Source organism: Nicotiana sylvestris, chromosome 3, assembly GCF_000393655.2.
Source record: "Nicotiana sylvestris chromosome 3, ASM39365v2, whole genome shotgun sequence".
NCBI lineage: Eukaryota > Viridiplantae > Streptophyta > Magnoliopsida > Solanales > Solanaceae > Nicotiana > Nicotiana sylvestris.
Window position 1 is genome coordinate 50,422,502 of NC_091059.1, and position 23,153 is coordinate 50,445,654.

The window sequence follows — 23,153 nt, forward strand, 5'->3', positions numbered from 1 at the left end:
TTTTCCTTTACCTTGTTGACTAATAACTAAACTCATTTGATACTCTATTTTGTATAAATTGTACGTTAATATACTTTATTTAATTTCTAAAATAAACTCATTATCTCATTTGATGTATTACCTTATTCAAGATTTGTTATTATGCATTATTGAATTTAAATAAATCTCTCGAATATTTTATTTGACATTTGACACAGATACAATGTACATGGTGGCATGAGGACTTTTCCATGTGAAGGTGATTGTTAATATGGGCATGAAGTGCCATACGTGTAAGATTTGGAACTGTGGATCATATTATTGTGGTTACAAGGTGTGGAGCTTCGGGGTAATTCTTGTTGTAAGTCATGTGTTGGGAAATATTTGATCCTTGAATTGACATCCGTTTCCTTAATTGAGTTCATCCATATTTCATCTGTGTTTTGAATATGTTGCTGCTTCACTACCCATTTACTGCTTATTTTCAATTGTATTTCTATTATTCCTTTGTTGGTTTTTTATATTAAAAATATCTACGTTGTTAGCTTTACTTTGATGTTCTTTCCATTGTTATATTTATGTTAATATCTTGCACAGGTTTTATGTTTAGTGAGTGTCTCGACTTACCTCGTCATTACTCCACCGAGGTTGGTCTTGATATTTACTTGCTATCGTTGTGGTGTTCTCTTGCTATGTTTCTACATATTTTTGTGCAGATCCAGATACTTCTGATCATGTTGATTTGGAGAGTTATGTCTGCGCGGTTGGAGGCTTCAAGGTATTCCTGCTTGACATTCGCAAGCCCCAGAGTCACCTTCTGATGTCCTTCATTTCCATTGTTTGCTATTATTCCCGGATAGTGATGTACTTCATATTCCTAGTGAAAATCTTATGACTTGTACTAATGGTTTTGGGATTGTACGACTGATGTTGGTTCAGCTATGTTATTTCTGTTATTAACAAATTTTTTGCAGTTAAGTTGATTAAATTCCGTTAATTCTCAGCATGTGTTAGGTTTACCTAATCTCAAGGACTATGTGTCATCACAATTCCTACGGTGGAATTTTGTAGTCGGTACACCTTTAGATGGTGATACGATTAGATACCGTAATAGCAACGAAGGCAGTTCCCGTTTTCATGTCAAGATAGAAATCAAAATACATCCGAGCCTTTTATAATATTTTAAACTATTTTTCAAAAATAATTTTCCAAAAATATTTACAAACTATTTTCAAAAACAATTCTCCAAAAGCATTATCAAATAAAAAATCATTTCAAAATATGTAATATTTAATTTATCTTTACTTCATATTGTTTCACTAACAATTTTTTTCTCTCGTCTTGCGAGGTACTATCATGCGGAGTCACTTTCGAAAGACGCTTGGAGAAAATCTAACACAAAATCTACTCAAATTTCCCACTTCGTACTTCCCATTCTCATTTGTACCCAAAACGCAACTACAGTAAAATAATAGATAGATATCGTATTTGCTAGTTTACTTGATGTTTACATATTTGCCAATACTTAGGGTGAATCGCATCTAGTTAATAATTCGGTTAACCTGCGATGTTGTGCATTAGATAATTCATATATATATATATATATTGGGATTGATATGCATGTTATTACTTAAATTAATTATATATATATAATGAAAGGCATTACATCTTCTTTTTTTAAAATAAATAGCCGTACTTTTTTTTAACAATTATACTACGATGCTTTTCAAACCAATATATCTGTATATTATTCTTTAACTATTACACTTCAAGTAGACATAACTTGTATATTTGAACTGTCACATTTTAAATCTTTAGACCTTATACTCATTTGGGCTTGACTCGAATAATTGGCATCTCAAAATGGTTCTTAGCTACTGTTATGACCCTAATTTCCCTCCGTAGGATGTCGTGATGGTACCTAGTCTCTTAGACTAGGTAAGCCTAATATACATGCGGAATATAACTGAAATAATGATAAAACTCTCAAATTTCTCAACAACTATTATAAAGAAAATTTTGCAGCTCAACATAAATAAACTTCCCAAAATCTGGTGATATCAAGTCACAAGCTCTACGAGTAAGTACTGATCATCCCTATACAATAGTGTCTAAAAAGGGGAAGAAAAAATGAAGTAGACTAGATAAAGGGTGACTCCGAGGCCTGCGGACGCCGATAGGCATACTTTGAGTCTCTGAAGCTGAGCTCGTCTCACTAGTTCCTGGACTAGTAAGAGGTACTTGGGTCTATACAAAAAGATGTGAAGAATCGTAGCATGTGTATATTACAACGGTACCTCGTAAGTATCAAGCCTAACCTCAGTAGAGTAGTGACGAGGTCAGGTCAAAGCCCTACTGAAATAAATAAGAGACTACCGAGGAATGACATGCCAAGGAAACAAGTAACCAAAACCCAAGTGAAGTAATAAAAATGTATCAATACGAATCACTATCGAGGTACTGCCTCGTGGTCTCAAATCACATAACAATTCACAATCTTTCTTTATATCACCGCGAGGGCCTTTCATTTAGTTTTGAAAAATATTTTTACTGAAATATCTTCCCGCATTTTAGCACATCTTATCACACCGCGTATGTAACGACCCAGCCGGTCGTCCCATGAGTTACCACTCAATTTCCTCCATCTCGGCTTCTTTATGTCTTGTTCAGCTGTATTATGTGGTATCGGGTTGGTTGTATCGGGTTCGGAGTGGTTTTGTAGAGGAATGAGACACTTAGTCTCTTAAGTTGGCCTTTTTGTTGAAAATGTCAACCAGAAGTTAACTTGTGAGTAAACGATCTCGGAATTTGGTTTTTATGATTTGGACAGCTTCGTGAGATGATTTGGGACATAGGAGCGTGTTCGGAATGTAATTTGGAGGTCCGTGGTAGATTTAGGCTTGAATTGAAGAAATTAGAATTTGGCGCTTTTCGGTTGGTAGTGAAAATTTTGATATCGGGGTCGGAATGAAATTTCGAAAGTTAGAGTAGGTCTGTTATGGTATTTGAATGTGTGTGCAAAATTTCAGGTCATTCGGAGGTGGTTTGAAAGACTTTTTGATCGTTTACGGAATTCAGAAGTTTTGGGATCATTAGGCTTGAATCCGAGGATGATTTGGTATTTCGGCGTTGTTTTGAGTGTTCCAAGGTTTGGTAAAAGTTTGAATAGTGTTATACGACTTGTTCGTATTTTTGGTTGAGGTCCAGGGGGGAGGGGGGCTCAGGGTGATTTTGGATGGTTATCGGGAAGTTGGAAGTTAGAGTTTTCAGCTGAAGTTGCTGAGTTCCTGTCATAATCACACCTGCGGATTGGGGACCGCAGGTGCATGTTCACAGAAGCGGGAGATCAGTCGCAAAAGCGGCCATATGAAAGAAAGCCAAAAGTCGCAGGTGCGGGTGAATGAGCGCAGGTGCGGTCCTAGGACTTTAAGAGGAAACTGCATATATGGTTGGATAGACTGCAGAAGCGCTACCGCAAAAGCGGGAAAAGGACCGCAGGTGCGGAATCCCTGAGTCAAAAAGTATATAAGGTTCCCTTCGCGAATTTTTGCTACGTTCTCCATTTTTTACGACTGGAAATGAGCTAGGGCAGTGATTTTTCAAGGAAAATCGAAGGTTATTTGTGGGGTAAGCCACTTAAGCTTCATTACTATTGTTTATGGCCTTTTTCAATTGTTTAATCATGGTATTAGTGGAAATTAGGGAAGAAAGTTGGGAGATAAGGGCTTGGAATTGGAGATTTTGATTTAGGGATTTGAGGGGTCGTTTGTGGTCAGATTTTAGTATGTATGAACTCGTGAGAGTGTAAGGATTCTAATTTTGTGAATTTTATCGGAATCCAAGACGTGGGCCGGGGGTCGCGTTTGACCAATTGCAGGATTTGTGATGTAATTTAATTATTTTCGCGTGGGCTTTGTTCCGTTAGCATATATCGATGTTATGGTTCTGTTTTTGGTTAGTTTCGGGGCATTTGGAGGCCGAATCGAAAGGCAAGGGCATCGCGGGTTAGAGTTTGACATGGCTTGAGGTAAGTAACGCTTCCAAACTTGGTTCTGAGAGTTCGAAACCCTGAACTATGTGTTCTATGATTACTATTGAGGTGACGCAAATACCAAGTGACGGGTGTGTGGGCGTGCACCGTGAGAATTGCGGCCTGGGTCATTCCATGGCACCACTTAGTGACTCTTCTTGCTGATATCTGTGTTGTAATTATGTGATTAAGTTAATGAGCTGCAAATCATGCTAATTATCATGTTAAGGTTTCACATCGTTACTGTTGAGACCTGAGACGTCGTTTCTTGCTGTCAAATCATTAATTTTATTGATATTTTGTACTCAGTCTTGTTCATGCATATTATATCATGCCTCAATCTCAATTAATGTTATTTGACACATCATATCATTGTTCGTGCTAGTATCATGACATTTGAGCCCGTGAGTGTGAGACTGGAAAGTAATGACTGAGTGTGGCCGAGAGCCTGATATTGAGTGATAGTGTGGAACCGAACTGCATGCCACAGCGAGATATTGAACATGCCTTCGTTGGCTTGTTATAGCGCTTGGGCTAAGAGAAGCCCCTCTAGAGTCTTTACACCGCAGTGAGCGCAGTTGATGATATTGAGGGATGGATCTTCCCTGGACATGGATCTTGTCCGAAGTATTAATACTTGGAGATGGATCTTCTCCACAGGGCTGGATTGGCCTTCCTTGGTACTGGATGACTGCGGTCAATGATGTATATATATTTCGGGATGGATCTTCCCTTGGCCGGATGGCCATATACAGTACCGAGTGGTTGAGCACTCGTGAGTGGAAGTATTATACGTAACATTGATCATGCTATTTGTGCATTGGCACTTAGAGGTTCCTGAGCTTTATACTCTGTACTGTTCATACTGTATTTAGTCACTGCTGAGAATTTAATTGAACTACAAGCATGTCTACTTTTTTGTACAATTAAATGTTACTACCGGTAGAGGTTTGGTTCGTCACTACTGTCAGTCCATAGTTTGGACTGGTTACTTACTGAGTTGGTGTACTCATGTTACCCCCTACACCCCTATGTGCATATCCAGGCATCTCGGGGCACAGTAGCGGTTGCTAATCCTACCAGTTGGAGACTTTTTTCCTTGGATATTGCGAGGTAGCTGCCTGGCGATCGCAGTTCCGCCTTCTCCTTCCTTATCTTCCTTGAAGTACTTTTGCTGGATATTCTCAGACAATGTAGTCTTGTTTATTTCGAACAGTTGTAGTATTTTGCTCATGACTTAGTGACACCCGAGGTCGGGCTTGTATTTCTTTCCGTTTGTCTTGATTTCTACTTTATTTTATTGGATTTTCTGTTAAAAATATGATTTCCTTAAGTATTTAATTGAAAAATGGAGTATTTGGAAATACATTGGCTGGCCTAGTTTCACGATAGGCGCCATCATGACCGGATCGGTTTTTGGGTCGTGACATGATGATATTAGAGCCTAGGTTACATAGGTCTCACATGTCATGAGCAGGTTTAGTAGAGTCTCGCGGATCGGTACGAAGACTTCTGTACTTATCCTCGAGAGGGTGCAAAACCTTTAGGAAAAACTTCACATTCTTGAATTCTTGTCGTGTGAATCTGTTGATTCTGGAACTAAACTTCTGTTGTTCTATTCTTTCACAGATGGTGAGGACACGTACTACCGGTCAGGATAGACGACCACTAGTACCACTAGTTGGGGCCACTAGAGGCCAAGGACGCGGTCGAGGCCGTGGTAGGGGCAAGGGTGTAGCCCGTACAGCAGCTAGGGCAGCACCTACATATATTCACCAACCACCCCAGTTCATGATCAGGTTCCAGCGGGGAATGCTCCAGCAGCACCAGCTCAAGCACCGACTGTGCCTATTACTATTCTAGGTCTCCAGGATACCTTGGCTCAGATTCTGACTGTATGTACCAGTCTTGCTCAGGCAATCGCAGTTTCTACTATAGCAACTACTTCTCAGGCCGGGGGAGGCACTCAGACTCTCGCTGCCCGTACACCCGAGCAGGTTGTTCAGGGACTCCAGACACCGGAGGCACCACCAGCCGAGCCGATTGTACCTACATGGGATTTTGTGGTTCCAGTTATGCTTGATGACGAGCAGCGTCGATTGGAGAGGTTTGGTAGACTTTAGCCTCCGACTTTCAATAGGGTAGAAGGCGAGGATGCCTAGGGTTTCTGGGACAAGTGTTAGAGGATCTATGTATAGCAGGTATTCTGAAGACTAGTGGGGTCTTATTTACTAGTTTTCAGTTTTCTGGAGCTGCGTTCACTTGGTGGGAGGCTTATGAGAGGCGTAGGCTTGTTGGTGCACCGCCCCTTACCTGTCATCAGTTCTCCATTCTCTTCCTAGAGAAGTATGTACCGCATTCCCACAGAGAGGAGCTACGCTAGCAGTTCGAGTAGCTACGTCAGGGGGATATGACCGTGTCGCAGTATGAGATGAGGTTCTCCGAGTTGGCCTGTCATGCTATCTGACTAGTTCCCATGGATAGGGAGAGGATTAGGAGGTTCGTTGATGGCCTCAACTATCAACTATGGATTTTTCTGACCAGGCAGAGAGTATCTGGCACCCCTTTTGAGGAGGTGGTTGACATTGCTAGAGATATCGAGTTAGTTCGCCGCCAGGAGCGGGATGAGAGGGAGGCCAAGAGATTTTGGGGATCTGGTAGCTTTGGTGGTATTCCTTCGGGAGGTCAGTCTCAGCACGGCAGAGGCTATCCATTCAGAGATGCTCAGCCAGCCCGTTCAGGACACCGTGGTGGGTCATCTGGCCATGGTTCTCACAGTTCACATCTGGGTCACTCGTCTCTCAATGCCCTTCCAGCTCATAGTTCGACTCAGGCACCATCAGTTTAGGGCTCATCTACGCTGAGTTCTTCTAGTGGTTATCCCGATGCGCGGGGCTCCCTTTAGTCCCCACCGCCATTTGATGGGAGAGGTTGCTTTGGGTGTGGAGATTTGGGTCAAATCAAGAGATTTTGTCCCCCCTCTTACAAGAGGTTCATTTAAGCAGAGGAGTCAGCCTTTGGCTTCAGCACCAGTTACTTCCCCACCCGCTCAATCAGCTCGGGGTGGAGGTCAATCAGCTAGGGGTCGCCCTAGAGGGGGAGGTCAATTATATGGTGGTCAGGCCCATTTCTATGCCCTCTCAGTTAGACCAGATGCTATTGCTTTAGATGTTGTGATCACAGGTATTATCTCAGTCTGCCACAGAGATGCCTCTATATTATTTGATCCCGGTTCCACTTTTTCATATGTGTTATCATATTTTGCCCATTATTTGGATACACCCCGCGAGTCTCTTGTTTCATCTGTTCATATATCTATTCGGGTGGGTGATACTATTACTGTGGACCATATACATCAGTCGTGTGTAGTGACTATTAGGGGTTTGGATACCCGAGTGGATCTCTTATTGCTTAGTATGGTTGATTTCGACGTGATATTGGCCATGGATTGGTTATGACCGTGTCATGCTATTTTGGACTGTCATGCTAAGACAGTGACATTGGCCATGCCGGGGCTGCCATGGATTGAGTGGCGAGGTTTGGTGGGTTATGTACCTAGTAGATTAATTTCATTTTTGAAGGCCCAGGGGATTGTTGGGAAGGGTTGTCTTTCATATCTAGCCTTTGTAAAGGATGTTAGTGCAGAGACTCCTACCATCGATTTAGTTCCGGTAAAGAGGGACTTTCCGGATGTATTTCCTGCAGACCTGTTGGGCATGCCACCGGACAGGGATATTATCTTTTGTATTGGTTTTGTGTCGGGCACTCAGCCTATTTCTATTCCACCATATCGTATTTGCCCGACGGAGTTGAAGGAATTGACGGAGCATCTTCATGAAATCCTTGATAAGGGGTTTATTCGGCCTAGTGTGTCATCGTGGGGTGTGCCTATTCTATTTGTGAAGAAGAAAGATGGTACTATGAAAATGTGCATTGATTACAAGCAGTTGAACAAGGTCACAATCAAGAACAAGTATCCTTTGCCTCGTATTGATGATTTATTTGACCAACTTCAGGGAGCGAGGGTGTTCTTCAAGATTGATCTCCGTTCAGGTTATCACCAGTCGAAGATTAGGGACTCGGGCATTTATAAGACAGCTTTCAGGACCCGATATGGTCATTATGAGTTCCTTGTGATGTCTTTTGAGTTGACCAATGCCCCAGCAGCGTTCATGCATTTGATGAACAACGTGTTTCAGCCTTATATCGACTCGATTGTCATTGTGTTCATTGATGATATTTTGGTGTACTCGTGTAGTTAGTAGGAGCACGTGGAGCATTTAAGAGTTGTGTTGCAGAGATTGAGGGAGGAGAAACTTTATGCAAAGTTCTCTAAGTGTGAGTTTTGGCTCAGTTCAGTGGCTTTCTTGGGGCACGTATTGTCCAGTGAGGGTATTCAGGTTGATCTGAAGAAGATAGAAGTGGTTCAAAGTTGGCCCAGGCCATCCTCAGCCATAAAGATTCACAACTTTCTTGGGTTGGCGGGTTATTACCGCCGGTTCATTCAGGGATTTTCATCTATGGCATCACCCTTGACCAAGTTGACTCAAAAGGGTGCTAATTCATGTGGTCGGATGAGTGTGAGGCAAGCTTTCAAAAGCTCAAGACTCCCTTGACCACGGCTCCAATGTTAGTTTTGACATCAACTTCAGGTTCTTATACAGTGTATTGTGATGCTTCGAGAGTTGGTATTGGGTGTGTTTTGATGCAGGAGGGTAGAGTGATTGCATATGCTTCTCGCCAGTTGAAGCCCCATGAGAAAAACTACAATGTTCATGATTTGGAGTTGGCTGCCATTGTTCACGTGTTAAAGATTTGGAAGCATTATCTCTGTGGTGTGTCTTGTGAGGTGTTTATTGATCATTGTAGCCTCCAGCACTTGTTCAAGCGGAAGGATCTTAATTTGAGGCAGCGAAGATGGTTGGAGGTGCTAATGGATTATGATATTACTATCTTGTACCATCGGGGAAAGGCCGATGTGGTGGGAGATGCCTTGAGTAGGAAGGCAGTGAGTATGGGAAGTTTGGCATATATTCCTGTTGGGGAGAGACCTCTTGCAGTTGATGTTCAGGACTTGGCCAGTCGGTTTGTGAGGTTGGATATTTCGGAGCCCAGTCGGGTATTAGCTTGTGTGATTTCTCGGTCTTCCTTATTTGATCACATCAGAGAGCGTCAGTATGATGATCCTCATTTCCTTATCCTTAAGGACAAGGTTCAGCACGATGATGCTAGAGATGTGACTATTGGTGATGATGGGGTTTTGAGGATGCAAGACCGGATATGTGTGCCCAATGTAGATGGGATTCGGGAATTGATTCTAGAGGAGGCCCATAGCTCGCGGTATTCCATCCATCCGTGTGCCATGAAGATGTACCGGGATTTGAGACAGCATTACTGGTGGAGAAGAATGAAGAAGGATATTGTGGAATTTGTAGCTCGGTGTCTCAGTTTTCAGTAGGTGAAATATGAGCATTAGAGGCCGGGTGACTTGCTTCAGCAGATAGATATTCCGGAGTGGAAATGGGAACAGATCACCATGGACTTTGTAGTTGGACTTTGAAGAAGTTCAATGCTATTTGGGTGATTTTGGATCGGCTGACCAAGTCTGCGCACTTCATTCTAGTGTGTAATACCTTTTCTTTAGAGTGGTTAGCAGATATTTACATCCGAGAGATTGTTCACTTGCATGGTGTCCCAGTTTCTATCATTTCAGATATAGGTACTCAGTTTACTTCATAGTTTTAAAGAGCCATGCAGCGAGAGTTGGGTACTCAGGTTGAGTTGAGTACAACTTTTCACCCTCAGACGGACGAGTAGTCCGAGCACACTATTCAGATGTTGGAGGACATGTTGCGCGCTTGTGTCATTGATTTTGGAGGGTCGTGGGATCATTTTCTACCACTCGCAGAGTTTGCTTACAACAACAGTTATCAGTCGAGTATTCAAATGGCTCCATATGAGGCTTTGTATGGGAGACGGTGTAGATCTCCAATTGGTTAGTTTGAGTCGGGTGAGGCTAGGTTTTTGGGTACAGACTTATTGCAGGATGTTTTGGACAAGGTGAAGGTGATTCAGGAGCGGCTTCGTATAGCGCAATCCAGATAAAAGAGTTATGCTGATAGGAAGGTACGCGATGTGTCTTACATGGTCGGGGAGAAGGTTCTACTAAATGTTTCACCCATGAAGTGTGTTATGAGATTTGGGAAGAGGGGTAAATTGAGTCCTCGGTTCATTGGGCCTTTTGAGGTGCTTTGGAGGATTGGGGAGGTGGCTTATGAGCTTGATTTTCTACCCAGCTTGTCGAGTGTGCATCCGATATTTCATGTTTCTATGCTCTGGAAGGTTGTTGGCGATCCGTCTCATGTTTTGGATTTCAGTACGGTTCAGTTAGATGGCGATTTGACTTATGATGTTGAGCCAGTGGCTATTTTGGAGCATCAGGTTCGAAAGTTGAGGTCAAAGGATATAGCTTCATTGAAAGTGTAGTGGAGAGGTCGGCCCGTGGAGGAGGCTACCTGGGAGATCGAGTGGGAGATGCGGAGCAGATATCCTCACCTATTTGAGGCTTCAGGTATGTTTCTTGACTCGTTCGAAGACGAACGTTTGTTTAAGCGGGGGGGGATGTAACGACCCAACCGGTCGTTCCATGAGTTACCACTCTGTTTCCCCCAATTTTGCTTCTTTATGTCTTGTTCAGCTGTATTATGTGGTATCGGGTTGGCTGGTTCTGGTTTAGAGGGGTTTTGTAGAGGAATGAGACACTTAGTCTCTTAAGTTGGCCTTTCAGTTGGAAAAGTCAATTGGAAGTTGACTTGTGAATAAACATTCTCGGAATTTGGTTTTTATGATTCGGATAGTTTTGTGAGGTGATTTGGGACTTAGGAGCGTGTTTAGAATGTAATTTGGATGTCCGTGATAGATTTAGGCTTGAATTGGCAAAATTGGCATTTTGGCGCTTTCCGGTTGGTAGTGGAAATTTTGATGCCGGAGTCGGAATGGAATTCCGGAAGTTGGAGTAGGTCCGTTATGGCATTTGGGACATGTGTGCAAACTTTTAGGCCATTTAGAGGTGGTTTGATAGACTTTTGATCGTTTGCGGAATTCTGAAGTTTTGGAATCCTTAGGCTTGAATCCGAGGGTGATTTGGTATTTCGGCATTGTTTAGAGTGCTCCGAGGATTGGTACAAGTTTGAATTGTATTATATGACTTGTTCGTATTTTTAGTTGAGGTCCCGGGGGGCCTCGGGGTGATTTCGGATGGTTATCGGGAAGTTGGAAGTTAGAGTATTCAGCTGAAGTTGCTGAGTTCCTGTCATAACCACACCTGCGGATTGGGGGCCGCAGGTGCGTGATCGTAGAAGCAGGAGATCAACAGCAAAAGTGGTCATATGAGAGAAAGCTAGAAGTTGTAGGTGCGAGAGGTGTAACGCACCTGCAAGACCGTAGGTGCGGGTGAATGAGCGCAGGTGCGGTCCCAAGACTTTAAGTGGAAACCGCATATGCGGTTGGATAGACCGCAAAAGCGGTACCGCAGAAGCGGAAAAAGGATTGCAGGTGCGGAATCCCTGGGTCAAAAAGTATATAAGGTTCCCTTCGCAAATTTTTACTAAATTCTCCATTTTTTAAGACGGTAATTGAGCTAGGGCAGTGATTTTTCAAGGGAAATCGAAGATTATCATTTTGGTAAGACACTTAAGCTTCATTAGTTGTGTTTATGACCATTTTTTCTTTGTTTAATCATGGTATTAGTGGAAATTAGGGAAGAAATTTGGGAGATTATAACTTGGAATTGGAGACTTTGATTTAGGGATTTGATGGGTTGTTTTGTCGCGACCCAAACCGATGGGCCGTGACGGGCACCCGGTATCTTACTCAAACGAGTACAAACATAACGTATCTTTTTGTATCATACTATTATAGGTAAATGAGCCAGACAGGCTATCGTGAGATATGTAGAATAAAACATGGAGAAATACTCGACATTGGACGATCCAACATGTAATCCAAACTTATACATATGGCGTACAGGCCTATAAGGCCGGCATGATCCTTTATATACTCAAAACATAGGCCGACAAGGCCATACAAGAATCGGTATACATGACAACTGTTTACAAGCCTCTAAGAATACATAATATCGTAAAGGTCGGGACAGAGCCCCGCCATACCAAACAATACATATCTAAACTATACTGACCAAACAACCAGCTTCAGAGCAAATGGAGTACACCAACATCTTCCGCTGAGATGATAGCCTACTTGGAGGACTCTCGATCTGTCTATCAAGACCTCGGGCATGAAACACAGTGTCCCTAGGCAAAAGGGACGTAAGTACAAATAATATACCGAGTATGTAAGGAATGAAAATTAGTAGACAATAGACATGAGAGAAACATGGAGTAAAAGACTCGACATGTAAATCTAAATAGCTCTGTGAAATCCTTTAATATTTAAAATATCATGCATATATATATAAATGTCATGTCGTGCATAGGTACATGTATTCATAACATCATCAAGCCTCTGAGGGCATCCTATTATATCATCTCAGCCACTATGGGCAGAATCATCAACGTATACTAGCTGATCATGTGGTGATGCGTATATAGTGCCATAACCTTTCCCATATCCCATATACATATATATGTATATATACATATATATATATATATATATATATATATATATATATATATATATATATATATATGCGTACATAACACATTTGGTCATGGGTCAATGTACATGAATGCAATGCATGAGAAGTACGTCAATAAAATCTCTTGGAGTGTCATAAGACCATTATGCCTTTGAATAATATCATGAAGTAAACTTTTTCAACTTACGTATTTTTCTAAGACCCATGAATAGAAGATAAAATAATATGACACATGGGGAATCAAGAACATAAGCATCTCTAATATTTCTATGAATAGAGTCATGTATGGAAATTGTGCATTTGCACGTTTCGTTTGTGTCGTATGGATCATGCCAAAAGAAAGAAGGAATAGCCTTAACATACCTAAGCTGATCCTCTAGACAATCCTTCTAACGCACGCCAATCGCGATGAAATATGTAACAACGAGATCGAAATAGAAAACAATTAGTGCGAAATACACGAAGCAATAACGTTGCTATGCAAAGAAAATCTTGGCTGGAGCTTTTCCGTATGAACTTAACAATAACATTTGGTTTTATTTTGGAAAACAATATTTTATTGAACTCTTTTCTTAAGAGAATGGAAATGACATTACAAAGAATGAGTAACATTGGATAATTCTCATAAAAGAACATATTCTGTTCTTTGCTTAAAAGAATTGAAGTTAAATTGTGAAATTGGAAAGTCATGTTTATTTAATATGCAGGCCCCACATGTCTAGCTTGGTGTCACACTTCTTTCTCAAAGTGTGACACCTTGCAACTTTAATACATAGTCATTACATGTAAATGGATGATTTCCGCATTGGGGGAGGGGTTTAATCTTATCCCAAGATTATTAATTAACTAGGTAATGACCTGTTACCCGGTAATTAACCAATTACCCGCATAATTAAGAATTATCTCAACTTACTTAAAATACTACTCGCTTTTAACATACCTTGTACACCTTACTATTATGATCATATAGTACTTTGTATGCAACTATTCTATAAATATTGAGTATTAACGCTCGGCCTGTAGTTTATCCCGATATGCCAAACTTGGACGAAAAATTCATTTTCTTTGACTTGCTTCCCCTCTCAGCTTCACGAATTTACTCATCATTTGTTTAAAATAGCATCATCCTTATAATCTCCAATAATCTTTTTCCTTGGACTAATTTCAATTACCCTACGACAAATTCAACATACAATACTATAGGGTGCAACATCGTCGTAATTTAATACTGCGAGATGTAATATCGATGTAATATTGCGGGGCATAACATCATTACCCCCTTTGGAACATTTGTCCTCGAATGTAGACCGATGCTCTTATCATTCTCATAACTCATAAGTCTTGTGAATACTTTAGTACTCGTCTTGCCATCTAGGCGATTGTTCTGTGAATGAATCCCAAAGGTCAGGGCATTCTCCCCTTTAAGCCTCTTTCTCACACCACGACTTGTAATCGGAATTCTTCTAATCACATAACTGTTGCTACCTTCTATCATGCAGCCTTTACGACTCTAACTTTGTATGTGCGTCTGACTCTTCTCTTCTCTTCTCTCCCAGCTTTTAGCCAATCTCTAGGCTTCACTTTGTGAACATATACAAAATTATGTAAAGTTCTCCCTCTTGGCGTCATTAGCTTTACTAACTCTAAGTAGGCCATACTATACCAAGTTTTTTTTATATCAATTTATAGTTATTGAGGTATGCTTACCAAACTCCCAGTTACTTTTGTTGTCTATCTTTTAGGTATTAATCTCAGTCCTTTAATGCTCCTTCATTACCATTCATCTTAAGAAGGATGGTGTAATCTCATGTCATACTTTGTAACTTGTATCTCTCCATTGTTGATTCACCTCAATATTGATCTACAATCCTCCACTTGAAGATTTGAAACTTCTTATGTAATACATTGCCGCTAGGGCTTACGTTGCATTATGGAATATTTGAAGTGATTTTTCTGATCCACCTGGGTGATACGAAATTATACTTCCATAACCGTATTTCATAGCATCCCAATGTGACTCGCCTTACGTGGCTATTTTAATCCTTTCCAATTCATGAAACCATTCTTTTTTTTTCTTTTTTTTTTTCAAAATCATTATTCAAACGAAGGTCCAAATGTCATTCTTTATCTACCACAATTACACCCTCATCTCTTTCAATTGATATTAGTCTTAGACTCCTTTGAGTTCATTCATGCTATACTGAGCTTTCTATGACTTAGAGAAACCATTAGCTCGCTTGTTTTCATGGGTTTAATCCTGAGGACTTATCCATTCTCGTCACCTTCTCACTCGCTCTTTCGTATCCTTACTTTTTCCTTCGTAAAACCTTGTCGTGTTGCCATACTTAAGCTCGCGACCTACCCATATTTATTTATATTACTCGCAACTTTCCTTCAACTTGCTTGTATCATAGGTTTCCCTATGTCACTCAGGAACATCAAGCGAGACATCACATCGTCTCTAACTCTTCTTTACTGTCTTAATTAGCCTCCTCGATACCTAGAAACCATAGGCTATGAGATATGCCACTGACGATGCCGCTATCATTCCTATATATTGAATCCCTGCGCTTCTAGCCTTCTATTCGAAGTATGGACTATTCACAACTTTCTCCATTTGAGTATCTCGTACGTTGTTCACCTTTACCTTACTTACTTAAAATCTCGCATTATATCTTCTATCTCCTTCAAACCCTCCCTTCTACACAGGTATGATTCACACCACAACTTGAAGCTCTATTATAATACTACAATCCGGTGGGAGCTTCATATTGACTTCTTATGAGGCTATTACTTTTTTTTAACTGACTTTATCATAGAGCCATTATAGACCATGGTTGTTGTAGTATCTCTCTCGTACCTCTAATTTTAAGGGAGATCTTGCAATGTTCTCCATCACGATGTTTCTATTTTTCTGGGTCCAATAATCAAACTTTTGATTTACTTGGGTGATGTAACTCTTTAGTTTCCTCCTTCTTCTGATCGGCCTTTACGTCGGCTTAAGATATCTTCCGATCTGTCGTTCCTGGTATTAATTATTCTGTTTAGCCTTTCATGGGCGCTGAGGAATATGCATGATACAATCCTTTAATAATTTAATCCTTTTTTTATTATGTGGGCTCAATCCTTTCTTTTAACGTATACCAGAATCTTCTACGGCTGTATATGCTGCATGTATTAAACTCTGAACCCTTAAGTGTGTTTATAACATAACCAACTCTGGATCATTGATCGAATAATTCCTTTCGTTCCATCTTAGCTTTCTTTCAACATAAGCTATTACCTTTCCTGATTTTTCTGCCCCCTTGTTGCGTCCATACTTATGTTATCTTAGTGCCCACACATGCCAGAGTTTCCGTGCAACTCATATGATCTCAAATATTACTTTCAATTTTAGTTCCCGTTCATTAGCCATGGTAGGTGCCACTTAACTTTGGAGTGCTTACAATGTTATTGTGAGACTGTTGTTACACGACCATTTCCTCTTTAGGTCGTTGTGCTTAAGTTGAATCCTTCTTCCTTATTTCCTCATCTAGTCTTTCGTTCTAGTACTTAGGGAGAACCCTTGACCCTCGTAAAGTTGTGAGCTTATTACAGAACTTTTGATGTCCTTCCTTGCCTATAATTATCCTTTAGTTGCTTACATCCATGCCCTTGTGCTTGTAGGGTTGCTTCTGAACTGACATTTGATTGCCTTCCCAGTGACACTTTCTTTTATCCCCGTAATACCCATACGGTACCTTTAACTACCCCAACTCCTATTTGAATATATCTCAAGTATTACAATGACATTACTGCGAGGCTGAATTTACTATATTTAGTTTTACTATCTTTATATTGCACGATCTGCTGACTTATCTTTAACCTCCTGCTTAGCCATAACTAGGCTCTTCCCAAATCAATTACTAACTACTCGTTGGCCCATTCTCATATCAATATTCCGCTTAATCATTCTTGGGTTATTTCCTTGTCTTAACTTACGTCCCGCACTGGCTCGTTATCTATCAATAACATCTCGGGCAGGAACCCTTACTTTCTTTCCGTGGCGTCGTGATTACATAATGTTCTGGGATCATAGCATATTATTAGGATTTGTATAAGTGCAATCTCATTCCTTTCTCATTTTTATCGCACACTTCCTTTACCATTCCATAGTTACTAGAACAACTTAATTCTATCTTAATGCCACATTACTCCATATTCCCCCTTTAGGGGAGTACTAAGATTTAGTGTTATGATGATCTACGTATAGATGTTTTACCTCTTCATCTTTGGCATTCTTTCACATCACCGATGAATCTTACTCGCCTTGAGGTAATCCTTCTGTACCAAGGAGAACAAAATTCCTTACTCGCGATGGTAACACTTAGTGTAACTGGCACATACAGCCCCTTAAGCTTAACTTTGCTCACATTTCTTGCTTTAGGGAAGTGTTTTCCTGAATTCTTATGAATCTTCTTCTATTGTCCATTCTATTATCACTGGGACGCAATTTGAAATTCTCATGATGCTGACTATTATCAAATCACTCAGTCCCTAATTCATGTTTAGTTTATCTTGTTCTCCCGCCTATACTGGTTTCTATTATTCTAGGTCTAATTTTTCCTTCTGCTAGTTGCGTTGGAGTCAAGATCTTTTTTCTCGAAATGAGAATATGACTTTATGACCTATACTCTTTTGTTGTCTCAAGACCTATCACCTCTCCTCCTTTCCTTCACTTGACTATAGACTCTGTAATACATTCATATCTGTTTTATCTACCGTTGTCATCTATGTATCACATCTTACTCTTAATGCTTCATTAGCTCTCTTCTCATTTCCTGCTAACATTTTTGTCTATCACTTTCTTGTGAAAACTTCAACAAGACATTCTTTTGCTTTTTCCTCCCCTTGTTTCATCCATCGGCTCTTCGGGTTGCTCAACATCCTTGCTCTAATAGGGACGAGAGTCACACTAAGGTAATATTTATCCCTTCCAGGCTTTTCGTGCCTATCTTCTGAATTTTGATTATTTTTGTTTCATGCTAGTATTCACATCTAATTGTAATATTCTGGAGTGCACCATCTGGGTGTCTCATAAGAAGATCTATTGGCACATTTGTAATACCCTTCAGAAATGTTAACTAACACAAACAATCCATTCACCATTTTGTGTTTCTCTAACCCTAACTGGATCTTGATTTTCCGTCCTTTTCTTAAACTACACTTGTTAGCCCCCATAGGGCATAATTGAGATAGGTACAAACAATTATACATACCTCTATTACTGTTGAATATAACTCAAAAAGCTAATATTCCTCTGCCTGAATTATAAACACTGTTAACCTTCATTAATTGGGTGCTTCGTACTCTTCTTCATCTTACTTCTTTTGCTTGTTGAAACTTGTATTTATCTTTTGAATCTCTCATTGTCTCTCACCATTAAGGTGGATAGGTATTCTTGCCGTAAGGGTTCTTATCAGGAAGCTTACACCTTTCAGTACACCCATGATCTACCAAAGATCTCACATTTACTTATTGTAGGCATCATACAAAAATCCAATTCCTCTGACTCAGCTCTTCCACAACTATCTCTCTTTCCAACCTCCTTTCTGGATGTAGGTATCGTCTTATTACAAATAAAATAGAATTTTGGAATTTGAATTCTTATAAGTGAGCTCTACCAAACGATCTAGAGTAAGAAGAAAGAGTGACAGTCCTAAATGCCCTATAGGCTCTTGCTTATAAGTGTGGTGCATGACACAACCATAAACAAGACTCTACTTGACACGGCTTGTAGATTCTCTAGGACAGGATCGCTCTGATACCACTTTTGTCACGACCCAAACCGATGGGCCACGACAGGCACCCAGTACCTTACTCAACCGAGTACCAATATAAGTATCTTTTCGTATCATACTATCATAGGTAAATGAGCCAGAGAGGCTATCATGAGATAAGTAGAATAAAACATGGAGAAATACTTGAACATTAGACGATCCAACATGTATTCCGAACATATACATATGATATACGGGCCAATAAGGCTAGCATGATCCTTTATATACTCAAAACATAGGCCGACAAGGCCATACAAGAATCCGTATACATGACATATCTCTACAAGCCTGTAAGATTACATAATATCGTAAAGGTCGGGACAGATCCCCCCATACCAAACAATACATATCTAAATTATACTGACCAAACAATGTAACTCCGGAGCAAATGGAGTGCACCAACATCTTCCGCTGAGTTGGTCGCCTACTTGGAGGACTCTCGATCTGTCTATCGAGACCTGCGAGCATGAAACGCAATGTTCCCAAGAAAAAGGGACATCAGTACAAATAATATACCGAGTATGTAAGGAATGAAAATCAATAGACAATAGACATGAGAGATACATGGAGTAAAAGACTCGATATGTAAATTTGAATAGCTCTGTGAAATCATTTAATATTTAAAATATCATGCATATACGTATAAATGTCATGTCGTGCATAGGTACATGTATTCATAATATTATCAAGCCTCTGAGGGCATCCCATCATATCATCTCGGCCACTGTGGGCAAAATCATCAACGTATACCAGCTGATCAGGTGGTGATGTGTATATAACATCATAACCTTTCCCATATCCATATACACACATACATATATATATATATATATATATATATATATATATATATATATATATATATATATATATATATATATATACGCGTATATAATGTCATTTGGCCATGGGTCAATGTACATGAATGCAATGCATGAGAAGTACGTCAATAAAATCTCTTGGAGTGTCATAAGACCATTATGTCTTTGAATAATATCATGAAGTAAACTTTTTCAACTTACGTATTTTTCTGAGACCCATGAACAGAAGATAAAATAATATGACACATGGGGAATCAAGAACATAAGTATCTCTAATATTTCTATGAATAGAGTCATGTATGGAAATTGTGCATTTGCACGTTTTGTTTGTGTCGTATGGATCATGTCAAAAGAAAGAAGGGATAGCCTTAACATACTTGAGTCGATCTTCTAGACAATCCTTTTAACGCACGTCAACCACGACGAAACACGTAAAAACAAGATCGAAATAGGGAACAATTCGTACGAAATACCCAAAGCAATAACGCTGCTATGCAAAGAAAATCTTGGCTGAAGCTTTTCCGTATGAACTTAGCAATAACGTTTGGTTTTATGTTGGAAAATGATATTTTATTGAACTTTTTTTTTAAGAGAATGGAGATGACACTACAAAGAATGAGTAACCTTGGATGAGTTCTCATAGAAGAACATATTCTGTTTTTCGCTTAGGAGAATTGAAATTAAATTGTGAATTTAGAAAGTCATGTTTATTTAATATGTGGGCCCCACATTTCTAGCTTGGTGTCACACAAGTGTGATACCTTGCAACTTTAATACTTTGTCATTACATGCAAATGGATGATTGCCACATTGGGGGAGGGGTTTAATTTTATCCTAGATTATTAATTAATTAGGTAATGACCTGTTACCCGGTAATTAACCAATTACCCGTATAATTAAGAATTATCTCAACTTACTTAAAATACTACTCGCTTTTAACGTACCTTCTACACCTTACTATTATGGTCATGTAGTACCCTGTATGGAACTAGTCCATAAATATTGGGTATTAATGCTCGACCCGTTTTTTCCCGATATGCCAAACTTGGACGAAAAATTCATTTTCTTTGACTTTCTTCCCCTTTCACCTTCACTAATTTACTCATCATTTGTTTAAAATAGCATCATCCTTATAATCTCCAAATAATCTTTTTCCTTGGACTAATGTCAATTACCCTGCGATAAATTCAACGTACAATACCACAGGGTGCAATATCATCGTAATTTAATACTACGAGATATAATATCAACATAATATTGCGGGGAATAACACATTTGTGGTTGTATTTTGGTGTATTTGGTATGTATGAACCCGTGAGAGTGTAAGGATTCTAGTTTTGTGAATTTTATCGGAATTCGACATGTGGGCCAGGGCTCGGGTTTGACCAATTTCGGGATTTGTGATGTAATTTGATTATTTTTGCATGGGCTTTGTTCCCTTAGCATATATTCATATTATGGTTCTAATTTTGGTTAGATTCGGGGCACTTGGAGGCCGAATCGAGAGGCAAGGGCATCGCGGGTTAGAGTTTGTCTTGGCTTGAAGTAAGTAACGCTTCCAAACTTGGTTCTGAGGGTTCGAAATCTCGAACTATGTGTTCTATGATTACTATTGAGGTGACGCAAATGCCAAGTGACAAGCGTGTGGGCGTGCACCGTAAGAATTGCAGTGTGGGTCATTCCATGGCACCGCTTAGTGACTCTTCTTGCTGATATCTATGTTGTAATTATGTAATTAAGTTAATGAGCTGCAAAACATACTAATTATTATGTTAAGGCTTCACGCCATTATTGTTGAGACATAAGAGGTCGTTTCTTGTTGTCATATCAGTAGCTTCATTGATATTCTATACCTAGTCATGTTCATTCATATTATATCATGCCTCAGTCTCAATTATTGTTATTTGACACATCATATCATTGTTCAGGCTAGTATCATGACATTTTGAGCCCGTGAGTGTGAGACTAGAGAGTAATGACTGAGTGAGGTCGAGAGCCTGATATTGAGTGATAGTATGAGATCGGGCTGCACGCCGTAGCAAGATATTGAACATGCCTTCATTGGCTTGTTATAGCGCTTGGGCTACGAGAAGCCCCTCTAGAGTCTTTACACCCCCAGTGAACGCAGTTGATGATATTGAGGGATGGATCTTCCCTGGACATGGATCTTGTCCGTAGTATTGATACCTGGAGATGGATGTTCTCCACAGGACTGGATTGGCCTTTCTTGGTACTGGATGACTACGGTTATTGTTGTACATATATTCCAGAATGGATCTTCCCTGGGCCGGATGGCCATATACAGTACCAAGTGGATGAGCACTCGTGAGTGGAAGTATTATACGTAACATTGATCATACTATCTGTACTTAGAGGTTCCTGAGCTTTATACTCTTTACTTTTCATACTGTGTTTAGTCACTACTGAGAATTTACTTGAACTGCAAGCATGTCTACTTTTCTCTACAATTAAATGTTACTACCTGTAGAGGTTTGGTTCGTCACTACCGTCAGTCCATAGTTTGGACTTGTTACTTACTGTGTTGGTGTACTCGTGTTACCCCATGCACCCATATGTGCAGATCCAGGTATCTCGGGGCACGGTAGCAGTTATTGATCCTACCAGTTGGAGACATTTTTCCTTGGAGATTGCGAGGTAGTTGCCTGGCGATCGTAGTTTTACCTTCTCCTTCCTTATCTTCGTTATAGTACTTTTGCTGGATATTCTCAGAATATATAGTTTTGTTTATTTTGAACAGTTGTAGTATTTTGCTCATGACTTAGTGACACCCGAGGTCGGACTTGTATTTCTTTCCGCTTGGCTTGTTTTCTACTTATATTTTTTGACTTTTTTGTTAAAAATACGATTTTCTTAAGTCTTTAATTGAAAAATGGAGTATTTGGAAATAAGTTGCTGGCCTAGTTTCACGATCGCGTCGGTTTTTGGGTCGTGACAACGTGGCTTTAAGTAGTTCCCCTACTAGCAACATGCGTATCAAGACCACCTTATCTCACCGCATGCATTTCAACCCAAAACCTTATGTGACCGCATGCGTATCAATATCACAACGTATCATAAATCTCACCTCAAGGGCCCAATAACACAACTTGCGAAAAAATCAACAATAATGGTATTTCCATAATAAATAGCTCATGACTCAACCATAATATGCACAAGAGTTTTACAATAACAACCGAAAGTGAATAACTCAACAAGAATGGTATTTCACAACTTTGCCTCAATTTGAATCACGACATTTATAACTCAATATCAAGTTCAACAACAAGATATTCCCAGAATAACAACTTCAAGTAAGGAACTAAATAGTTAAATAATGAATAAGGAATAGAGGAAACAATAACTTCAACTAAACACGTATAGGCAATTAACAAGTAAGAGATAAGATAAGTAAAGCATGTGAAGATAGACTAAAGATGATGAATATAGCATATTGTGGTAACTCAAGTAAAGGCATAAAAAGGATCTACATAGATAGAACCGGTCAATTTTCACATTTAACCCATGTACACGCATGTTACCTTACGTACATGGCTTCCACAAATCACAACTAACACAAAACAACACCAAGCCTAAGGGGTAATCTCCCCACACAAAGTTAGGCAACACACTTAACTTAAAACACACTACTCGATCCATTAGTAAGCCTTTCCCACGATTATCCAACTCCGAACGGCTCGAATCTAATTAAAACAACTTCATACCATAATTATAAACTATGGGAAACTCTTCCGAACAATAAAGTTACGATCTTTAAAGATAAATAAAAAGTCAACCCCGGGCTAGCATCTCGGAACCTGGCCAAAATTAGAAAATCCGAATACCTA

At 39.8% G+C, this 23,153-nt stretch overlaps 1 protein-coding gene across 1 annotated transcript; it reads left to right on the forward strand.

Annotated features, from left to right (window-relative positions):
* Positions 1 to 6,894: 6,894 nt before the first annotated feature.
* On the forward strand, positions 6,895 to 8,345 carry LOC138887333 (uncharacterized). The gene is made up of 3 exons (XM_070169068.1): positions 6,895 to 7,192; positions 7,655 to 7,965; positions 8,268 to 8,345. The coding sequence occupies exons 1-3, from the start codon at positions 6,895 to 6,897 to the stop codon at positions 8,343 to 8,345; spliced, it is 687 nt and encodes a 228-aa protein (XP_070025169.1).
* The last annotated feature ends 14,808 nt before the right edge of the window (positions 8,346 to 23,153 follow it).